At 49.4% G+C, this 19615-nt stretch overlaps 1 protein-coding gene across 1 annotated transcript in view; it reads left to right on the top strand.

Annotated features, from left to right (window-relative positions):
• The first annotated feature begins 6657 nt into the window (after positions 1–6657).
• The window catches only part of zswim6 (zinc finger, SWIM-type containing 6), a 38387-nt gene continuing 25429 nt past the window's right edge, over positions 6658–19615 (top strand). Inside the window, 1 exon segment of the mRNA XM_067258440.1 lies at positions 6658–7084. Within this exon segment, the coding sequence (XP_067114541.1) occupies positions 6658–7084 (427 nt within the window).

Raw genomic sequence — 19615 nt, 5'->3', positions numbered from 1 at the left:
GTGTGCTAATGCCCTCTCTCCCTCTCTGTCTCTCTCTCATTATCTCTCCCTCCGTCTCTCCCTCTCTCCCTCCCTCCCTTCCTTCCTTGTGCTCGGTCTGTGGAGCAGCTTTCAGAGTGACGAGCCAAGCTGGGAGAGACAGAGGAATTGTCCATCCGTCCATCTATCTGTCCATTTGACTGCCTGCCTGCCTGCCTGCCTGCCTGCCTGCCTGCCTGCCTGTCTGTCTGTCTGTCTGTCTGCCTGTCTGCCTGTCTGTCACACCTGCCACATTCTGTATGCAGATCGCCTTGCATCACTGGATTCATCAGAAGAATCTGAAATGTGATGTCTGTTTTGTATCACTCACATTTTCCTGACAGTATTCTTTCTGCAGTGAAGCACACTTTCTGACCTTAATATCCACAGTCCGTCCTCTCCACAGCCTCTTTGTGTTAATGGCTCCTCTTTGTGTTAATAATAAATAGCTGTTGATAAAATAATCAATTTCTAATGTCCCTTTCAGATCTGCTTCTCTCTTTGAACAGATTCGTTTGTCAGGGCAATGCCACCTCAAACACTCCTGACTTAATTATTAAACTGTCTGAAAAATTCATACCACACTTTTAGGATGCAAAAACCATCATCCGTTCAATGAAATTTAGGAAGGATGCAGGGAAATTAAATATTCAGCTTACATATTTTCTTTTACATTTTATTTATACATATTTTTTTGCTTCAAAAGGGAAAACAGATGCATGTGGAAAAGCCGAATAAATCCTCCAGTGATAAAATACAGCCACTGTCAATGATTTACACCAGAGGTTCCTAGGGACTTTACACATTTATGTTTAATCACATTCTGGGAATTTGAATACAATCATCTGGCTGGCATTTGTACCCCAGCCCCTGGCTAGGCAATTAAATAGTGAGAAAAAAAGTTTTCACAGAAAAGAAAAAAAGAGAGAGAGAGAACGTTTCAAACATCTGAACAGTGAGAAGTGTGTTTCGAGTCCGTTTGGGAGCCCAGCTTTGTGCGCAGTTCCTGCTTCTGGCTGCTTCTCCAAGAGGTCGAACATCGAGCTGACTCTCTGTGGATTTATACCACACGGTCTCATACACTTTAGATTGGTTCCCATCAATGTTTAACAGTCGCTTAAAACGTGCTTCTTTGCTCATCTGTAATTTAAGAATTCTCCCGCACCCCTACTCTATCCCCCCTATCATTCCACCCAACACAAATGCTTTTTGTTTGCAGGCTGTCGTTGTGTTGTATTATTCAGATGGGGATCAAACAGATAGGCCTCTCTCATCTTCTCTTCCTGGTTCATCGTCACACAGTAGATTATTAGGCCTGCTGCTCCAAACACCACCAAGGATCACTTTCGCCACTTCACACCGACTGGGAAATGCAACGCGTGCACACACACACACACGTGAGTACACGCGCACCACATGATCTGTGGTTAAGGAAGGAGTTCTTTTGTCCTAAGGAGTCCCTAGGCAAGCATAGCCTTGTAATGAACCGCAATACTGCATTTGGATTGGGTGGGAAAGCTTAGCCCCATTGCTACTACTGTATCTGATTCTCTTCCTGCTCCTCTTAAAGAGTAGAATGATAAAAAAAAAAACTGCTCCGAATCGTCTACAAGGTAGACACCTGTCTCCTGCAGGTAATGAGGAGTATGCCGTTCTAACCAGTCGCGACGTATGGAGGGAGGGGGGGGGGGGGGGGGGGCGACCGAAAGTAACCATGGCAACCTTCTTTTCTATCACCCAAGAAATTGTCAGGAGAAACTGCGAGAGAGAGACAATGAGGGAGAGAGGGAGAGACAATGAGAAACAAATCCTCCCTGTCTCGACGCTCGTACGGCAGAACACCTCTTTGTTGTTGTTTGTTCTGGGCGTGTTTGTGTTCGTTGAGACGTCCAGCTCCAGGAGGATTGGAGGAGGGGGTGTAGTGAGGGGAGAGGTGGAGGATTGGAGGAGGGGGTGTAGTGAGGGGAGAGGTGGAGGATTGGAGGAGGGGGTGTAGTGAGGGGAGAGGTGGAGGATAGAGGAGGGAGATGGAGGGAGTGTGAGTGGAAAGGTGGAGGAGTGGACATAAAGTAAGGGTAGTGGGTCGGAGAGAGGGAGCGGGGTGAGGGGCGGAGGGGTGAGGGGCGTAGGGGAGAATATGTTTTAAACATAAACCGCATGCAGAATTGATGATGATGCGTTGCTGCGGTGACAGACTATGGCTTATGATGCCCTACACACACACACACAAACACACACACACCCAAGCAAACACACACACACACACATGCATGGGTTGGGAGGTGAAGCCCTAGGGCCTTGCTCTCGGGCTTCTCATCTAGAGAGGGCAAATTTACTCCTCTGATTTATGGAAATGCAGATATGGCTTTTATTATTCCCCCTGTCAGTACACACTCTAAAACACACACAAAAAATACACAAACACACACACACACATGAACATACAAGTAGAGTTTGCAGACAGAAAGCAGACACAGGCCCACCCTCCTTAAGACGTGGAGGCAAATCTCTATCGAGGAAAATGAAGGACAAAAGAGGGTCGAACAAGTTAGAAATGTGTCAGGTCTGCAGGGGATATGGTGATTCAATTACATACGTGTGAGTGTGTGAGTGTGTGTGTGTGTGATTGTGTGTGTGTGTGTGTGTCAGGAACGCTGACAATCGATTGATATTGTTGAACTTGGCCAATTTTAACGTTTAACATTTTATTGTCCTTTTTATTTGCACAAAAAGACACACTCATCAAAAGACGTTCATACCATCAGTTGTTTTTATTGAGTTATCATAAAATATATAGCGGTGATATTTATTATTTATCATACGATTCGATTTCCATTTATGGAAACAGAAACATAACTACTCTACACACACCAGGAGTACCATCTGACTCCACTTTCTACACAGAAAACATTGACACCGATTTCCACAGCTTCACTGGATGTGTGTGGGTGCTTTGTTTTGCTTAGATGAACGTGTGCATGTGTGTGTTTCATGCATGACCGGCTGTGCATTTTTGGCAGCGACCTGTCGGAAAATGCAAACGCAGGGATGCGTCAAGCAGGACCAAAGAAGAAGAGCCTGTTCAAGATCCTGCCCACTGAGTTGGGAGATCTGCGGTGTTGAAGGAGAAGATACGAGGTGGGAGAAATGCTAATGTGACGATGCCCTCCTTGGACTGCTCCTTCAGACGACGGGAAGCCGCCCCAGAGCCTGAGAGTGTCGAGGTGGAGGGACACGGCGAAGGAACTCAATCTGGAGCCCGAGTCACGGTGTTCTGCAGGGCGTGTGTGTGTAAGCTTAATCCACTTCTCCATAGATGCGAGGTGAGGATGGACAACAGGGGGAGGGATGGGGGGAGGGAGGGATAAGGAGAGGGAGGGGGATAGGGGGATAGGGGAGGGAGGGAGGCAGGGAGGGATAGTAAAAGAGGAGGGGAGGAGGGGAGTTGAGGAGGGAAGAGGAGAGGAGGAGAGTTGAGGAGGGGAGGAGAGAGGAGGAGAGTTGAGGAGGGGAGGAGAGTTGAGGAGTCTTGCTGCTAGCACACTGAGATAGTGATGGTTTTATGTTCTGTGCCTATTGAGGTACAAACACATTACTAACACACTCACATGTCACCTGGTCTTCACTTCTGAGACTCTAACGCATCAATCATCTCCTGTTCCCGTGGTGACGCCTCTTCCAGACCCTCATCACACACAGACACTTAACTGCTAAAGCTCTCACCTCCCCACTCCTCTCTCTCATTCCCTACTCACACCTCTATCTGGAACCCCCCTCTCAATCTTTCTCGCCTCCCTCCTTCCTCCTCTCCTTTATGTCTCACTCCAGTTCTCTTCTCTCTCCATTCTGGAGTGGCCTTCATGGCCCCCACCCTAAGCATTGTCCCTTCTCCCTCCTCCCCCTTTCTTCTCCCACCTTGTCCACCAAGCCCTCCCCCTTCCCTCCCCCAGCCCTCCCTTCCTCTTTCTCCTCTTCCTCGAGAGCAGCATTTAGTGATTAATGCGAGTTTTAATTGTCATGCTCACTTTTATGCTCATTAAAGTGTATTATGCAGCAGTTTGGGTATTGAAGTTCAGCGAGAAATTTCATGCATACTGATGAGAATGCAAATGAGGCCCGGTATGAAATCCCTGGGTGTGTGCTTGTGTGTGTGTTTACCCGTGTGTGTGAGTGTGTGTGTGAGTGTGTGTGTGAGTGTATGATCCCCAGGAGCCGGCAGAACTGTTGGTTATCACCCTCTGTAGTCTTCTTAGCTGAGCAGACAGAGAAGAGGCCAGCAGCTATAGAAATCATCCTAATGGAGGTTAGAGAGAATCTTTTATTGCCATGTGGCTGAAAGCAGCACCGATATGCTCAATGAAAATGCTCAATGGGCTCTTATTCAATCGAGGGCAAAACTGTAAGCATAAAACTGAAACACAAGTCAACGTGCAGTTAAAGTATTTCTTCTGAGATTTGGGCAATAATACAGAATGTGCTTTTCAAGTGGACCAATAAAAATTTGGTGAAACTTTTAAAAGGACATTGTTGAGATAGCTTGATGGAAAGACATCGACGAATAATGCAAATTACTGATTAAAATGGAAATTGGGCAGTTCAATTAAACCTGAGCTGAATTTTTTAACCGCTCCAGAAACAAAGTATAATTTTTCAGAACACTGCACCGGTATTTGATACAATCAATATCTCTCAAATTATTCTATGCTTATCCATTTTACTTTTATGTTAGACAGCGTTTTTCATTCCTATACTGCACAGCAGGCCATACATCACACATGCACGCGTCAATTGTGAACCTATTTGCACATACCCTGATATGAGTACATGTTGACTGTGTGCCTGCATGTGTTTCTATGTGTGTGTATACATGTGTGTTTGAATGTGTGTGTGTGTCCAGCCCACCTGCTTGGAGCTCTTGCTGGGAGAAAAGGATTTGTCATTACAGCGTTACCTCCGCTCTGACTGCAGGGTAAAATGAAACAATGGAAGAGATATTCAAGACGGGGGCATATCACTCACTCAACATGCGGTTGGCGTGGCTACCAAATGAGGAAGCAGCAAAGTGGATGACACCAGCAGCAGGTGGTACTGTAACTGTAAATGACTGCTCTCAGAGATTGGGGGAATTCATTAGAATGGCAAATCTCCTGAGACAGAGAGAGAGAGAGATAGAGAGAGCGAGAGAGAGTTGTGACAATGGAATTAAGAAAAAAAAACACCTTCTCAAGTCAGTTCTCTTATATGTCCTGAAGGACAATGATCTAAAGTCTACAAGCGATGATACGCATCTCAAAGCTGTCTCCCAGTGAAGGATGTCAGAAGGAGGAAACAGCAGAAGAGATATAAAAAATAAAAGCTATCCCAACAGAAAGGCAACTGCCATTTATATGCTCGCCAGACTCCTGTCAGATCAGATGTATTTGTTTTGGCCTGGACTGCTTGGACTCTTTGATCAATGATCCCAATTAGAGAAGCAGTAACCAGTTGTGTTCGTGGGGCTGGTGTCAGCCTTAACAGATTCCAGCCACCATCAACTCCACATGAAGGAAAAGGGCTGTGGTTAGGAATCTAATTAAAAGAAGATGGGAAAGTTGACTAAAATATTGATGAGAAGTAAACATATAATGCTCCAAACCAAGAAAAGGGGGTTTTAACGGTCTTGGAGTATTGCATAGCCAACACTGTAGGTTTTGTATACATGACAACTCTAGTGAAGCCTAGACGATTTAAAACAGACGGAATGGCATTGCATTGATTGTCCAAAGATTACAACGGTGCTCGTTTCAGTTGCAATTAGTTACATCACATTTCCAATCAATTAAGACTACCTTCAGGCAACACAGCTACGAAACACCGGAGACTCCCTCATCTGATTAGGTTAACCAGTCCCCCCCCCCCCTCTTTCTCTCTCTCTCTCTCTCTCTCTCTCTCTCTCTCTCTCTCAGCTCTAAACTACCATGTTGTTTTATATGTTGTGTTTAATGAATTCGACATGTTTTGTATTGTATAACAGTTCTATTCATGGATTTATCTGTATAAATGAAACGTAACACAAGCCACTAGAAATTCAGACATGTATACATTCCTTTTGAATTGAAACGCCACAGAGGGCGTGTCGACTGCACGCCCCCCCCCCCCCATCATAAACTCCTTGGGCACCGTCAACACATCCACAATCGCCCTACCATAAAGACTCCACCACCAGACATGGTCTGTTGCTCTGCTAGACAGATCTACTGTAAACTAGCTACTTCTACTACGTTGAGGAACTTGGCCCATCTGCGAACGGCCTTTAAAATCCCCCTGTAAAACCCATGCGAGGAGGGAACCCTGAAGTTTCCTGTCTAATTCCAAGCTCCTCCTTAAAAAAAAAAACGTGGTCTCACAAAGGATTTGCCGACGTTCGGAAATTCCGCCTCCTTTCCTTTTTTAGATCAGTCCTACACCTACAGGCCCCGCCTCGTTCTTAATTTGTCAACAAAGGGGTTTGACAACACGTGTGAAGTCCCGCCCATGTTTCCAAATAAGGTCTATTTGCCCATACACGGCGAACAATCGATTCGAGTGTAACCTTTTCTCTTCCTTATCCCGTTTATATGGTACGTTGGCCTCCGCTGTCGATGTTAAAGCAGTGCTATCATGGCGGAGCGCGTTCAGCAGCCCCCAGCCAAAAGGCTCTGCTGTAGACCGGGGTATATGTCAATTTGTAGACAGGGCCAACGGGCCGGGGGACAGTCATGTGGAGGTTCAGGTACGGCCCAAAGCGGGTCGAGCAAAACCCAAAGCCCGGAATCTCTTTTGGACATCGCAGCCAGGAAAGTAGCGGAGAAGTGGCCGTTTCAAAGGGTAGAGGAGCGCTTCGAACGGATCCCGGAGCCTGTTCAAAGGCGGATCGTTTACTGGTCTTTCCCTAGGAGCGAACGGGAAATCTGCATGTACTCTTCGTTCAATACTGGGGGAGAGGAGAATGGAGCTACCGGGGAGAACTGCGACGAGACGCGGCTGCCTTTTCGACGAGGCATCGCACTGTTGGAGAGTGGTTGTGTGGATAACGTATTACAAGTCGGTGAGTGCATGAACCATGGTGGAAATATCTTTTAATTTGGCATTTCCTATTATATAAATCTCCCGTAATGAACAACACACAGTATTCTCTACTACCAGACATGTACAACGGGGAAATGAATAAGGAAGTCTGAACAACAAAGGATGGAATTAGGCGTTAAAGGGGAAAGCCTACACGAGGGCTTTAAATTTCCGAGCTGCGTTCAGTGTGTGTGTGCTTTGACCATAAGATATAGGCTTTGACTAGCCAAGCTTTCTGGCCGAATAAACATTTTAATTGGGTTTGGACCTTTGTCACGGCGATAAGAATCGTCAATTATTGTGAGGCTGTAAATATGTCGACGTGTGTGACAAATTAGTTAGCTATTTCGACAGAACATTTTTGTGTGGTGAAACAATAACCATTAGACTAGCCTACGGAAGTAAACGGGTTTCAGATTAATGTGACAGTAAACTACTTGAGTAGCCAACAAACATGGCTTATTTTCGCCAACCCAGCCCTTGAAGTCCTCTCATACTTTGAACCGAAAAAGAGCGAGCTTTTCTGGGCTGTGTCGAGAATAGAATTTCAGGGCTGCGGCTTGTCGGCTGTGTTTATTTTCCGTAGTCTACTGAAAGGCATGGGGGAGGTTTCTGGCGAAGCGAGAGCTGAAGTCCTCTGCTGAATTGACAGTTACCCCGACCGAGGCTGACAACCTTACTCCCAACCAGAACTGTGAGAAAGCGTAGGCTATAATAAACCAATTTTATTTTTTCATAGAAACAGATTGTTCTTTCATTAGAAGCCAACCTATTCCGTTTCTGATTATGGATCAAGCTCTTTGAGCTAGTCTATTTACCGAGTGCGCATATCAAATAGCCGCGAGGCATTCCTATTGAAAGCATGGAACTTTGTCCCTATTTTCATGTTCATTTGTGTCTTTTCAGCTTTCTGTCACCCTCCAAAAGGAAGGCGAACAAAAGAGCCGTTTTATTCCTTTTCACTGCTTGTTAAATAGAAGATTTGGAAGTGAGAGAGAGAGGGAGAGAGAGAGAGGAATGGCAATTTAAAGACACAGCCACTATTTTAAATAGATCTTTATTTGCACAAATATGCAGCTAATTGGTTCAAGTTTGTACTTTTTACCCGGTGTCGTTACACAGAATAAGACATAAATCGGAGTCTTCGTTTGACGTATTTCAGCACATGCCTAAACGAAACACATGGCCACAACCTACCTTACCCACAAGGTCCCAAGCCAAGCCGGGATGCATATTCCAACCCTGCCAGCTTTCATTACGAGTTCACTGGGGTTTGGATTCGACGCTCCCCCCCCCCTTCCCCCCTCCCTTGGAAAGCGCTCTGGATTCTAATCTCATTACTCTGCATGGTTAATTTGAATTGTAATGCAATCGGCAAACACAATTTTCTGCATGGCCATCCCTCCCCGCCGCTAAACGCAGCGGCTTCGGCAGTGATTCGCCTGGGCTTCGTGCCCTTCGTGAAGTGCCAAGGGGGCTCTAGGCAGTTTGCAATAACACATCGCACACACACACACACACACACACACACACACACACACACACACACACACACACACACACACGCGGTGTGTGTTTTTATCCTGTCGACATAGGTTAGTGTACTGTATCCTCTATCCCCACAGTAGGTAAGGAATCTCTGACGTTCAAAGTAGTTTTTTTCTCCTCTCTGGGTTAAAGGGTTGAAATTGCACTGTTGTGTGTTGCTAGAAAAGAGAGAAGCATGCCTCTTTTCCTTTTGAAGTGTGTGTAAGAGAGAGAGAGAGAGAGAGAGAGAGAGAGAGAGAGAGATACACAGAGAGAGAGAGATAGGGGAATGTGTGAACGCACGTGAGGCTTAATCTGCATGCCTGCGATGGGGAATGAAAGCAGGACACGCATGCGTTTGGCTGATTGCACCCCAGCCTGGAATTTGCAGGAAAAATAGAGTCAAGAACCGATAAATAAAAGATGCAATCTTCCTTCACAGGTTTAGCTAGAGGAGGGTGGAGGGTGAGGGGGGGGGGGTGGGTCTCAGAGAATACCTGAAGGAACATTATAGTAAGAGGTGCTTTTGAACACTTCAGCAACTGTTCTGTCTCAAGACCTCACCGCACATTGCAACACACCCACCGCAACAAAAGCATTGGACAGGCATGACATCTTTTCTAACAGGCGCCGTGGACCCTACCGTGCAACTCTTCAGTAACGGACACTCCTTGGTGTGTTTTGTTATGCAGCACTGACAACTGCCGTTACACAACAGCCTTCAGTGGGTTCACTCCTGGATTACATAACGACGTACATTTACATTTAGTCATTTAGCAGACGCTCTTATCCAGAGCGACTTACAGTGAATACAGGGACATTCCTCCGAGGCAAGCAGGGTGAAGTGCCTTGCCCAAGGACACAACGTCAGTTGGCATGACCGGGAATCGAACTGGCAACCTTCGGATTACTAGCCCGATTCCCTCACCGCTCAGCCACCTGACTCCCTGCACTGTTAGGTTACTCCTGACGTGACCTAACAGAGCATCATGCAGTACTGTAGATCTGAAACACTGAAACATGCAAATGCGGATGTGGACTGACGTCCTTCAGCTTTCAGCGGGCACAGCCTCAGCCAAGTTCAAACCCAACCCCTCTCCTTGACCTCCGTGACCCTGCTCTGTCGTAGAGTTCACCTAGCAGGCTCCCATCTGGGCCTCCTTTACAGGGTCAAAGGTCACTCAAGTGGTGATCCTATTAGACTGCGCTGTTGTCTGTTACTTGTGGGAAAACTGGACGTCGCTTCCACCCCTCCCCCTCCCCCTTCTCCTCCCCCTTCTCCTTGTTCCACCGCTGAGGCAGAACTGGGGCTGATTTTAGGATCTGTTTCTGGGCGAGAGTGGAATCTGTCCTCTGGTGATGATTATCAAATTCCAGATCTGGTCCCCCCTCACTGGATCTCATCGAGCAGTGTGTGAACAGGACCAGCAGTGTGTGAGCAGGACCAGCAGTGTGTGAACAGGACCAGCAGTGTGTGAACAGGACCAGCAGTGTGTTAACAGGACCAGCAGTGTGTGAACAGAACCAGCAGTGTGTGAGCAGGACCAGCAACTATTTTAGGGGGGCAGAGATGTTGCTTGTGGGTGGGAAGTGGTGTCACTGGTTGGAGAGGACCGTCGGTTCTGTCTGGTGCTGATGGAACAGAGCCAGACCGGTGAAAGAGAGGCTGGAGGTGAGGTCTTTCTCTGTGTTGTTTTCATCTGGTGACCCTGTTCTCTTCAGAGACTGTGTGTGCACTTGTGTTAGTAGCCTATTTGCGCTTGTGTGTGTGTGTGGTTATGTGTGTGCGGGTAAAGGCAGTGATTCAGCTGTGTCACAGCCTCCATTCCTCTAATATGCTGCCTGGCAACTCATAATAAAGCCTCTGTATCTGGCTTTCTTGGGGCTGTTTCCCTTTTTAGACTGTCCGGCAGACGTTTATCCTGACGTCTCACTTATTCATAACGGCCTGCGGAGAATCTATTCTCAGCTATTTCTGTACTTCTCCAGGCGAACGGTTTCTTCATGAAAGCGCCCAGGTCCTTTATTCAATATTCAGCATTCTTTACTGTCACACACCGCCGCACATGCAGGGAGCGCAACGCGCCGATGATGACGTTGACCCGGGCAGCCGCAGTACGAAGTGTCGGGAAGCGCGTGTGAGTTTGGAGGGGTGAGCGGGGCTTAACGCCCAAGTCTTGTCGTCAAGCGACACTTCAGAGAAACGCGTACACTACGCCCGTGGCAGTCACGGACCGCCCGTTTCTGATGTGTCGTACGCAGAAGTGCAGAAGACTCGGTGCTCAAATGTGCCGTGGGCGTGCTGAGGCGAGCTAGCGGACAGTCTGGTTTGGGTGAAGCACCAGCCCGTTTCCCAGCTACTGCTGCCAACAGTGGTGCACTGTGTGTGTGTGTGTGTGTTGTACCTCATTCATACAAATTTTGTGGTTCATCCCTGTATTCTGTTGGTGGAGAACTGGTTGTGTCCTATTGGAAGATAACTAGTTGTGTCCCATTGGTGGATGCCTGGTGGTTTCCTATTAGTGAAGTGCTAGGGCCTAGCCTGGGCAGGAGTGAGGGCCTAGTCTGGGCAGGAGTGAGGGCCTAGTCTGGGCAGGAGTGAGGGCCTAGTCTGGGCAGGAGTGAGGGCCTAGTCTGGGCAGGAGTGAGGGCCTAGTCTGGGCAGGAGTGAGGGCCTAGTCTGGGCAGGAGTGAGGGCCTAGTCTAGGCAGGAGTGAGGGCCTAATCTAGGCAGGAGTGAGGGCCTAATCTAGGCAGGAGTGAGGGCCTAGTCTGGGCAGGAGTGAGGGCCTAGTCTGGGCAGGAGTGAGGGCCTAGCCTGGGCAGGAGTGAGGGCCTAGCCTGGGCAGGAGTGAGGGCCTAGTCTGGGCAGGAGTGAGGGCCTAGTCTGGGCAGGAGTGAGGGCCTAGTCTGGGCAGGAGTGAGGGCCTAGCCTGGGCAGGAGTGAGGGCCTAGTCTGGGCAGGAGTGAGGGCCTAGTCTGGGCAGGAGTGAGGGCCTAGTCTGGGCAGGAGTGAGGGCCTAGTCTGGGCAGGAGTGAGGAGTCACCACACTGAGATGTCTGGCTGTGCCTCCACAGATCCCTTGCATGTCCTACATGCCTGTCTGCCACAGCCAGAACGTTCCCAAGCCCAGCCCAGCTCTCGAGCACAGAGACAAGGCTGAAGAAACAGCCAGCCATCCTAGTCTACATTGTTTTACTCCATTAAAAGGACCCACAAAATGATGTGTTGTTGCCTCAACCCCCCCCCCCCCCCCCCCTCTTCAACTATGTAGCATTTTGTCCAGGAAATCTGATGAAGGTTATCTTTTTAGCGGAATGTGCTGTAATCTGATCAGAGCACAAAACAGTCTGAATCTCATGTCTATTCATGATGGCATTTGCTACCGAACAGTAGCTGCATACTTCAGGTCAAAGGAAATGAAAACTGATGTTCTTCTACACAATACACCCTTCCATTGTGTTGCACAACCAGAATGACCCTGTCATATAACCAGCACTGCAATCTCCTTTCAAAGCAATTAGTCTCTAAGTGCTTCAGGTGGATGGCTCTTGACCTCACGGTCAAGTTACTAGACAGGAAACTTTCTCTAGAATCCGTGTCCCAGCCTGGATCTTTGTAGCATCATCTATGTTTGATGAATCTTCGTAGTTAACTATTCAAACAAGGCGTCAAACATTCATAATCATGTGTAAACAACGGCATGGCTTATTCATAAAGCCAGAGGTACCAGGAAAGGAAAAACAAGTGTTTGCTCTGAGTGAGTAAAGTTAGACGTGCTGTCATGCTCACCTCTAATCTTTTTTGCCGATCGCAGATGCGCACACACACACACACACACGAGACTTACAGATGACTGCTTTGAAGTGTCAGATGTTGCAGGTTCCGATTGAGCCTCTGTAACGCCGTCTGATGTGGCTGTGTTCGACACAGTCTGCTAACCCATCTCCAGGCTCAGACTACCTCCCTTTCCGAAGGGCCTCCTCAGCACTCTAGCTATCCCAGCAGCCCCTGGGGTACCCTGCCTGTCCGGCTGCAGGTGAACAGACTGCATGTGTGTGTGTTGGTGTGCATGTGTTGAGTGTTATGCTAAAGATTTAGCAAAGCTAGGCAGCGTCCATTGTTTTTGAAGGGAGGTTTGAATATCAGGCGCAAGTGTCTGGATTTAGTTATCAAGCTTGGAGAGTAGCTGCTGACTCTCTCTCTCTGTCTCTCCCACACACACACACACACACACACACACACACACACACACACACACACACACACACACACACACACACACACACAGAGTGACACTGCAGTTCGCATTAATCCAGAGGCTTTACTAGATGGAATATAAGCTTATCCCGATCAATCCCAGCTATCACATCTGCCATATTCTGTCCAGTCAATGCAATGAAGCACATCCACACAGCAGGTGTCCATACACACACACTGTGGTTGGCTGATCATAACCCATAAGGCTGTTCATCAGCATTAACAGTGAATGCGACGCAGGATTCAATATGTGTCTGCCCTATGTGATCCATTCTGGATACCATAAACCAGATGAGTCCAGATTGCACCATAAAGATACGACAGGCAGCATCCTGCATGCTAGACCCAGTGGAGGATTCAGTCTGAATGGATTCTGTCTGACTCTAGGGAGTCAGATGGCTGAGCGGTTAGGGAATCAGGGTAGTAATCAGAAGGTTGCTGGTTCGATTCCCCACCAGGCCAAATGATGTTGTGTCCTTGGGCAAGGCACTTCACCCTACTTGCCTCAGGGGGAATGTCCCTGTACTTACTGTAAGTCGCTCTGGATAAGAGCGTCTGCTAAATGTAATGTAAATGAATGATTCCCTGGTCTCTCCAGCCTGGGCTTGATTCAAGTCGAGGTTTTGGTGAGATGTAGGAGATGGCAGGTCTGATAGCTGTGCTGTAGATCAGCCTGTCTCAACCCTGGTCCTTGGTGACCCTCTTGTCCTGCATGTTCTAGATGTTTCCAATGAAACACACCTGATTCAAATCAATGGTCCTTATCAAGCTCAGATCTTTTGAAAACGACCCATTCATTTGAACCAGGTGCGTTGGAATAGGGAAACATCTAGGGCAGTGTTTCCCTGCTCCAACACACCTGATTCAAATGAATGGGTCATCTAGTTATGCAGAAGCCTGCTAACGACCATTCATTTGAATGAGGTGTGTTGGAACAGGGAAATATCTAAAACATGCTGGACAGGGGGTACCTGAGGACCAGGGTTGAGAACCACTGATCGAGAGCATGCAGGGCAGGTTGTACCCGAGGACCAGGAATGAGAGGCTGTTGGCAGGTGTGTGTACAGGGGTGGGCTGTGGCCTCATGCTGGCCTCGTACTATGTTATTGAGGTCCGCCTCGTGTTCCGCCCCCCCCCCCCCCCCCCCCGGGCTGTGTCTGGGAGTTCCGCCCAGGTATTTTTCAGGTCCGTGTCAGACACTCCACGGAATGTGACTGAATTCCAGAATTCTCTCTCTCCTCCACCGAGCTCAAGACATAAGACAACGGTTATATAAGTGAAAGAATAGTGTGTGTGTGTGTGTCTGTTTATATTCACATTTATTTTGGTTAAAACAATCTCTCGCCTCTGACCTGAAAGATTAGCAACCTGTCTTCATCCATCCATTGTGGACTGTTCTGGATTCCTTCACTGGATTCCCCTGTTTTAGTCTTCAGCTCAGGGAAGAGGAGGAGGAGGAGGGAGGACGGAGAGGAAGAAAGAGGAGGAGGGTGGAGGAGGAAAGAGGAGAGAAACAGGTGTGCCTCAGAGAGACCCAGCTTCATTTTTCTTATTACACACACTTCACACACACCTCACCTGTACCACTGCCATCGCACTGGTGGTGTCACCATGCAACACCTCACCAGCCAACACCAGAAACAAGTCAACCATTCACGTAGTTGAAAAACACATTTCCAAGCAGCTTGAAACTCAGAAAAAAAATCAAAGCTGCAACATTCATCTTTGTCGCTGTGAACCAAGACATGCGTGTGCAGCACTAGGCTACACCATCGCTTCCCTGTGTTGGCTGTGTCATAACGCTAGGCTACACCATCGCTTCCCTGTGTCGGCTGTGTCATAGCGCTAGGCTACACCATCGCTTCCCTGTGTCGGCTGTGTCATAGCGCTAGGCTACACCATCGCTTCCCTGTGTCGGCTGTGTCATAGCGCTAGGCTACACCATTGCTTCCCTGTGTCGGCTGTGTCACAGCGCTAGGCTACACCATCGCTTCCCTGTGTCGGCTGTGTCATAGCGCTAGGCTACACCATCGCTTCCCTGTGTCGGCTGTGTCATAGCGCTAGGCTACACCATCGCTTCCCTGTGTCGGCTGTGTCATAGCGCTAGGCTACACCATCGCTTCCCTGTGTCGGCTGTGTCATAGCGTAGTCAGCAGCGAGCTCTCCAGCCGGCTCTGAGGCCCACAGCACAGATGCTGCCACTGACAACCAGCCACCACCCCTCTCGTCCACCCCCCCCCCCCCCCCCCTGCCCGAGTGGCCCCTCTTAAAGGGGATGTCTGGGGTAGGTCATTTATCCCCTCCCGAAGAGCCCTCAGCAAGTCAAAGCCTGCCGCTCTCAAGGCATCCTGGGAGCCCTGGGCCTCACGGAATGGTCTCGGAGGAGTGCCCTTTGGAACTCTCGGAGCCAGAGTTTTGGCTGCATGCTGAGAACATTCCACAATCAACAACCCCCCCCCCCCCGTCGGATAACCAGGGAACGTTCCGGAGCCAGGAGAGAGCAGCAGCCTCGTGAGGGGGGAGATAGGAGGAGGGGCCAGTGTGTTTGTGTCTCTAGTCGTCCTCAGCCCACAGGGCTCGTAGCGAGCTGCTCACGGGCACCGCTTCCCTTTTGAAGGGAGACGTGAACGAGGTGAACGTCAGAGGCTGGAAACCGATCACTGCTCCAGGTTAACGGAGACCGATCCCTCTCTTCTTCTCTGTTCTCTCTTTCTCCTCTCCTTTCCACTCTCCTCTCCTGCCCTCCTCTCCTTTCTTCTCTTCTGTCCTCCTGACCCCTTCCTCTCGTCTCCTCTCCTCCCTCCTTCTCTCACGATGTCAGGTGGCTAATGGTTTGCCCGCAGTCCTAACAGGAACGCCTCTGTGGGGCCCAGCTCTGTGAGGCCCAGCTCTGTGGGGCCCAGCTCTGTGAGGCCCAGCTCTGTGAGGCCCAGCTCTGTGAGGCCCAGCTCTGTGAGGCCCAGGTCTGTGAGGCCCAGCTCTGTGAGGCCCAGCTCTGTGAGGCCCAGCTCTGTGAGGCCCAGCTCTGTGAGGCCCAGCTCTGTGAGGCCCAGCTCTGTGGGGCCCAGCTCTGTGGGGCCCAGCTCTGTGAGGCCCAGCTCTGTGAGGCCCAGTTCTGTGAGCTGTGTGTGTACCTGTTCCCCGGGCCAGATAACAGTGTGTGCCTCAGCCTTTATATAGAAGCCGGTGTTCTTGAGCCCACAGAGAGACATGATGGCCTTGTGTTTATTTAGCCAAAAACACAGGAGAGGGCAGGGTCTGTGTGAGAGTGTGAACTCTGTGACCGTTGACGCGAACACACACACACACACACATGCTCGTAGTACCTCAGCAACCTATAATCAGCCGCTTCCTGCTCCAGAGCCACTGGGATCTCCTCCCTGGATCAGTGTCACGTTTCTCCCCCCTGTCCCCCTCCCCCCCCCTCCTCTCCCCCCTGTCCCCCTCCCCCCCCCTCCTCTCTTACGTCAGCATTCAGCAAATTGCCTCGTTCTCTCCATCCGGCCCTTGGAGGGGATCTTCTGTGGTGGTTACCATGGCACCCGGCCCTCTCCCTCCCCACCTCCCTTGCCAAAGACCCAGATTACACACACACACACGCTCAGACACACACACACACACACACACACGCTCAGACACACACACTCAGACATACACACACACACACTCGTGTGGTGTGTGTGTGTACCTTCTACCAGAGAAACGCATCCGTGCTTTCTGCAGAGCGCACACACCATTCCAGACAGCCCAACTGTCTTTCTCCTGGACTCAGACATGCTCACACAGACACTACCAACCCATCCGGTCTGCCTCTCCTCACATCCCTGCTATGTGTGTGCGTGTGTGTCTCTGTGTGTAGAACCTGTTCACCCACTCTCCCTGGCGCTCCTAAATATGACAAAATATCAAATCATGGATGGAATTCACAGGGTTAGCAGGAGGAGTAGGCCGGCTAGCCTAGTGCTGTGGATGAGTCAGAGCAAGGTTTGGTGTTTGGTGGAGGGAGAGGAGAGGAGAGGAGAGGAGGGAGGAGGAAGAGGAGAGGAGGGAGGAGGAAGAGGAGAGGGAGGAGGGGGAAGAGGAGAGGAGATGGGAGGAGGAAGAGGAGAGGAGATGGGAGGGAGGAGAGGAGAGGGAGGAGAGGAGGAAGAGGAAGAGGAGAGGGAGGAGAGGAGAGGGAGAGGGAGGAGAGGAGGGAGAAGGGAGAGGAGATGGGAGGAGGAAGAGGAGAGGAGATGGGAGGGAGGAGAGGAGGAAGAGGAGAGGAGGAAGAGGAGAGGGAGGAGAGGAGGGAGAAGGGAGAGGAGATGGGAGGAGGAAGAGGAGAGGAGATGGGAGGGAGGAGAGGAGAGGGAGGAGAGGGGATGGGGGAATGTGTGTGACTAGACTTGAATGCTGAGTAAAGCACAGTCTGGCAGTATAGAGCTGAGCTGGCCTGCTGATGTCACAGAACAGGCAAGCATGGCTCCCATCTCACACACACACACACACACACACACACACACACACACACACACACACACACACACACACACACACACACACACACACACATACATACACCAGTGCACTGGAATCAGATTCACTTTCAAAATGACATCAATAAAGGTACTTTTACGAATATTGGAGTTATTTTGCTATAGTAAGATAGAAAAGGCGTTTGCAGCTGGGGGAAGGAATTGTGTGTGTGTGTGTGTGTGTGTTTGTGTGTGAGAGAGATAGTGAACTGCAATGTCAGCTGGTTTCTGAGGGCTTCCTCCATTGACAGGCCTTTATCATTCTTATTTACTATCCGACAGAGAGGGAGAGGGGGATGAGAGAAGAGAGAAAGAGGGAGAAATGGGGCGGGGGAGCGGGGGAACGTGTCGATATGTAGGCCGACCTCAAAACCAATGGGGATTTATGGAGGCATGACGAATGATTGGGTCAGGCCTTCACAGCCTAGCCCAACCCCGGAGAAGAATGCTTCATAAATGCCATATTTAACAGCAGGAAAATAGGCCTGGCTGATTAATTTACTGTGTAGAGAGACACCCTATTGACTGTGTGTGTGTGTGTTAGTGTGTCGAAGAGAAATGAGAGAGAGAGAATGAGGAGAGGCTGTGTGTCACTAGCAAAGAACACACGCAGGAAAGGCCAAGGGTTCGAATCATGAAAAAAAAAATCCACCCACATTCCGTGCGCGTGCGCGAGTGCACCGACACAGGAGGCGTATTCCAGGGAGTCAGGTGGCTGAGCGGTGAGGGAATCAGACTAGTAATCCGAAGGTTGCCAGTTCGATTCCCGGTCAAGCCAACTGACGTTGTGTCCTTGGGCAAGGCACTTCACCCTACTTGCCTCGGGGGAATGTCCCTGTACTTACTGTAAGTCGCTCTGGATAAGAGCGTCTGCTAAATGACTAAATGTAAATGTAAATGTATTCCAAGAAGACAATCTGGAGACGGTAAAGCGAGAGGGGAAAAGACAAGGGAGTGATTAACCAGAGGTACTGCGGACGAATAAAGGCGTGTTTATGAGGAGAAGATTGGGTCTCCTGAGTAGCAGAGCTGCGCTAACCCCACATGAGGCTTCCTGGCTGTCCCAGAGATACCCAGTATCAGGCCCGACGAGATCCCAGCCCAGTCAGGCCTGATTGCTGACTCCTGCCTGCAGAACAAACAAACCGTGCTTGCTTAACAGGGACGGGGAACGGTCATGTGGTTACGGCCTGGTTGTAAACGGTAAGGTGCGATCGGCTTCCTGTTTTGACAGAGAAGCCTCCCCCTCTCTTTCTGTGTGTGTGTGTGTGTGTGTGTGTGTGTGTGTGTGTGTGTGTGTGTGTGTGTGTGTGTGTGTGTGTGTGTGTGTGTGTGTGTGTGTGTGTGTGTGTGTGTGTGTGTGTGTGTGTGTGTGTGTGTGTGTGTGTGTGTGTGTGTGTGTGTGTGTGTGTGTGTGTGTGTGTGTGTGTGTGTGTGTGTGTGTGTGTGTGTGGTCTTAGAACGGTATGCTTCCGGGGTGTGACGAGTCTCGACATTGTGCAGACTGTTTAACGTCGGTTTTGAGTCACACCGGTAGGAACGCTGGCTTTAGTTTCGTCACATGACTGGCAGGTGAATGTGCAGCCGTCCCCGGTGGAAAAAAATAAACTGTAACGACAACGCACGTACACACACACACACACACACACACACACACGTACACACATACTTAAAAGTTGAAGAACAAAAAAAAGGTTCTGTTTGAGACTGTCTGAGTCACTGTTTCCATGCTAAGAACAAGACAATAGAACACAGGAAGTGTTTAGTTTATCATGTAGGTTATCGTGTGTGTGTGAGCTTGACTCTTGTTAGTAACGATTTGGCATTGTCAGAAAGAAACGCATACACGATGCAGGGATGGGTTTTCCAGGTTATTTGTCAAGTCTGGGGAGCACCTGTTTGCAGTTCAAAGGTGGGAGGGTGGAGTAGGGTGAGGTTGAAAGGTCACACAGGTGTTTCTCATGGAAAAAGAGGGGTCTGCTCACGTGTGTGTGTGAGAGACAGAGAGAGCGTGTGTATTATCTCCAGGCGTAGGAGCAGGAGACAGAGCTGTTTTCCTTATGTGCCCTGGACCTCGTAACACACTTTTAGAAGATGTGTCCCAGTATCTCAGTATGTCTGCTCAAATAAAGAGTCCCTATTCCCTTTCTCTCTCACACATAAACACACACACACACTCTCTCTGTCTCTCTCTCTGTCTCTCTCT

Source organism: Osmerus mordax, chromosome 20, assembly GCF_038355195.1.
Source record: "Osmerus mordax isolate fOsmMor3 chromosome 20, fOsmMor3.pri, whole genome shotgun sequence".
Lineage (NCBI taxonomy): Eukaryota > Metazoa > Chordata > Actinopteri > Osmeriformes > Osmeridae > Osmerus > Osmerus mordax.
This window is presented reverse-complemented; position numbering and strand designations above follow the sequence as displayed.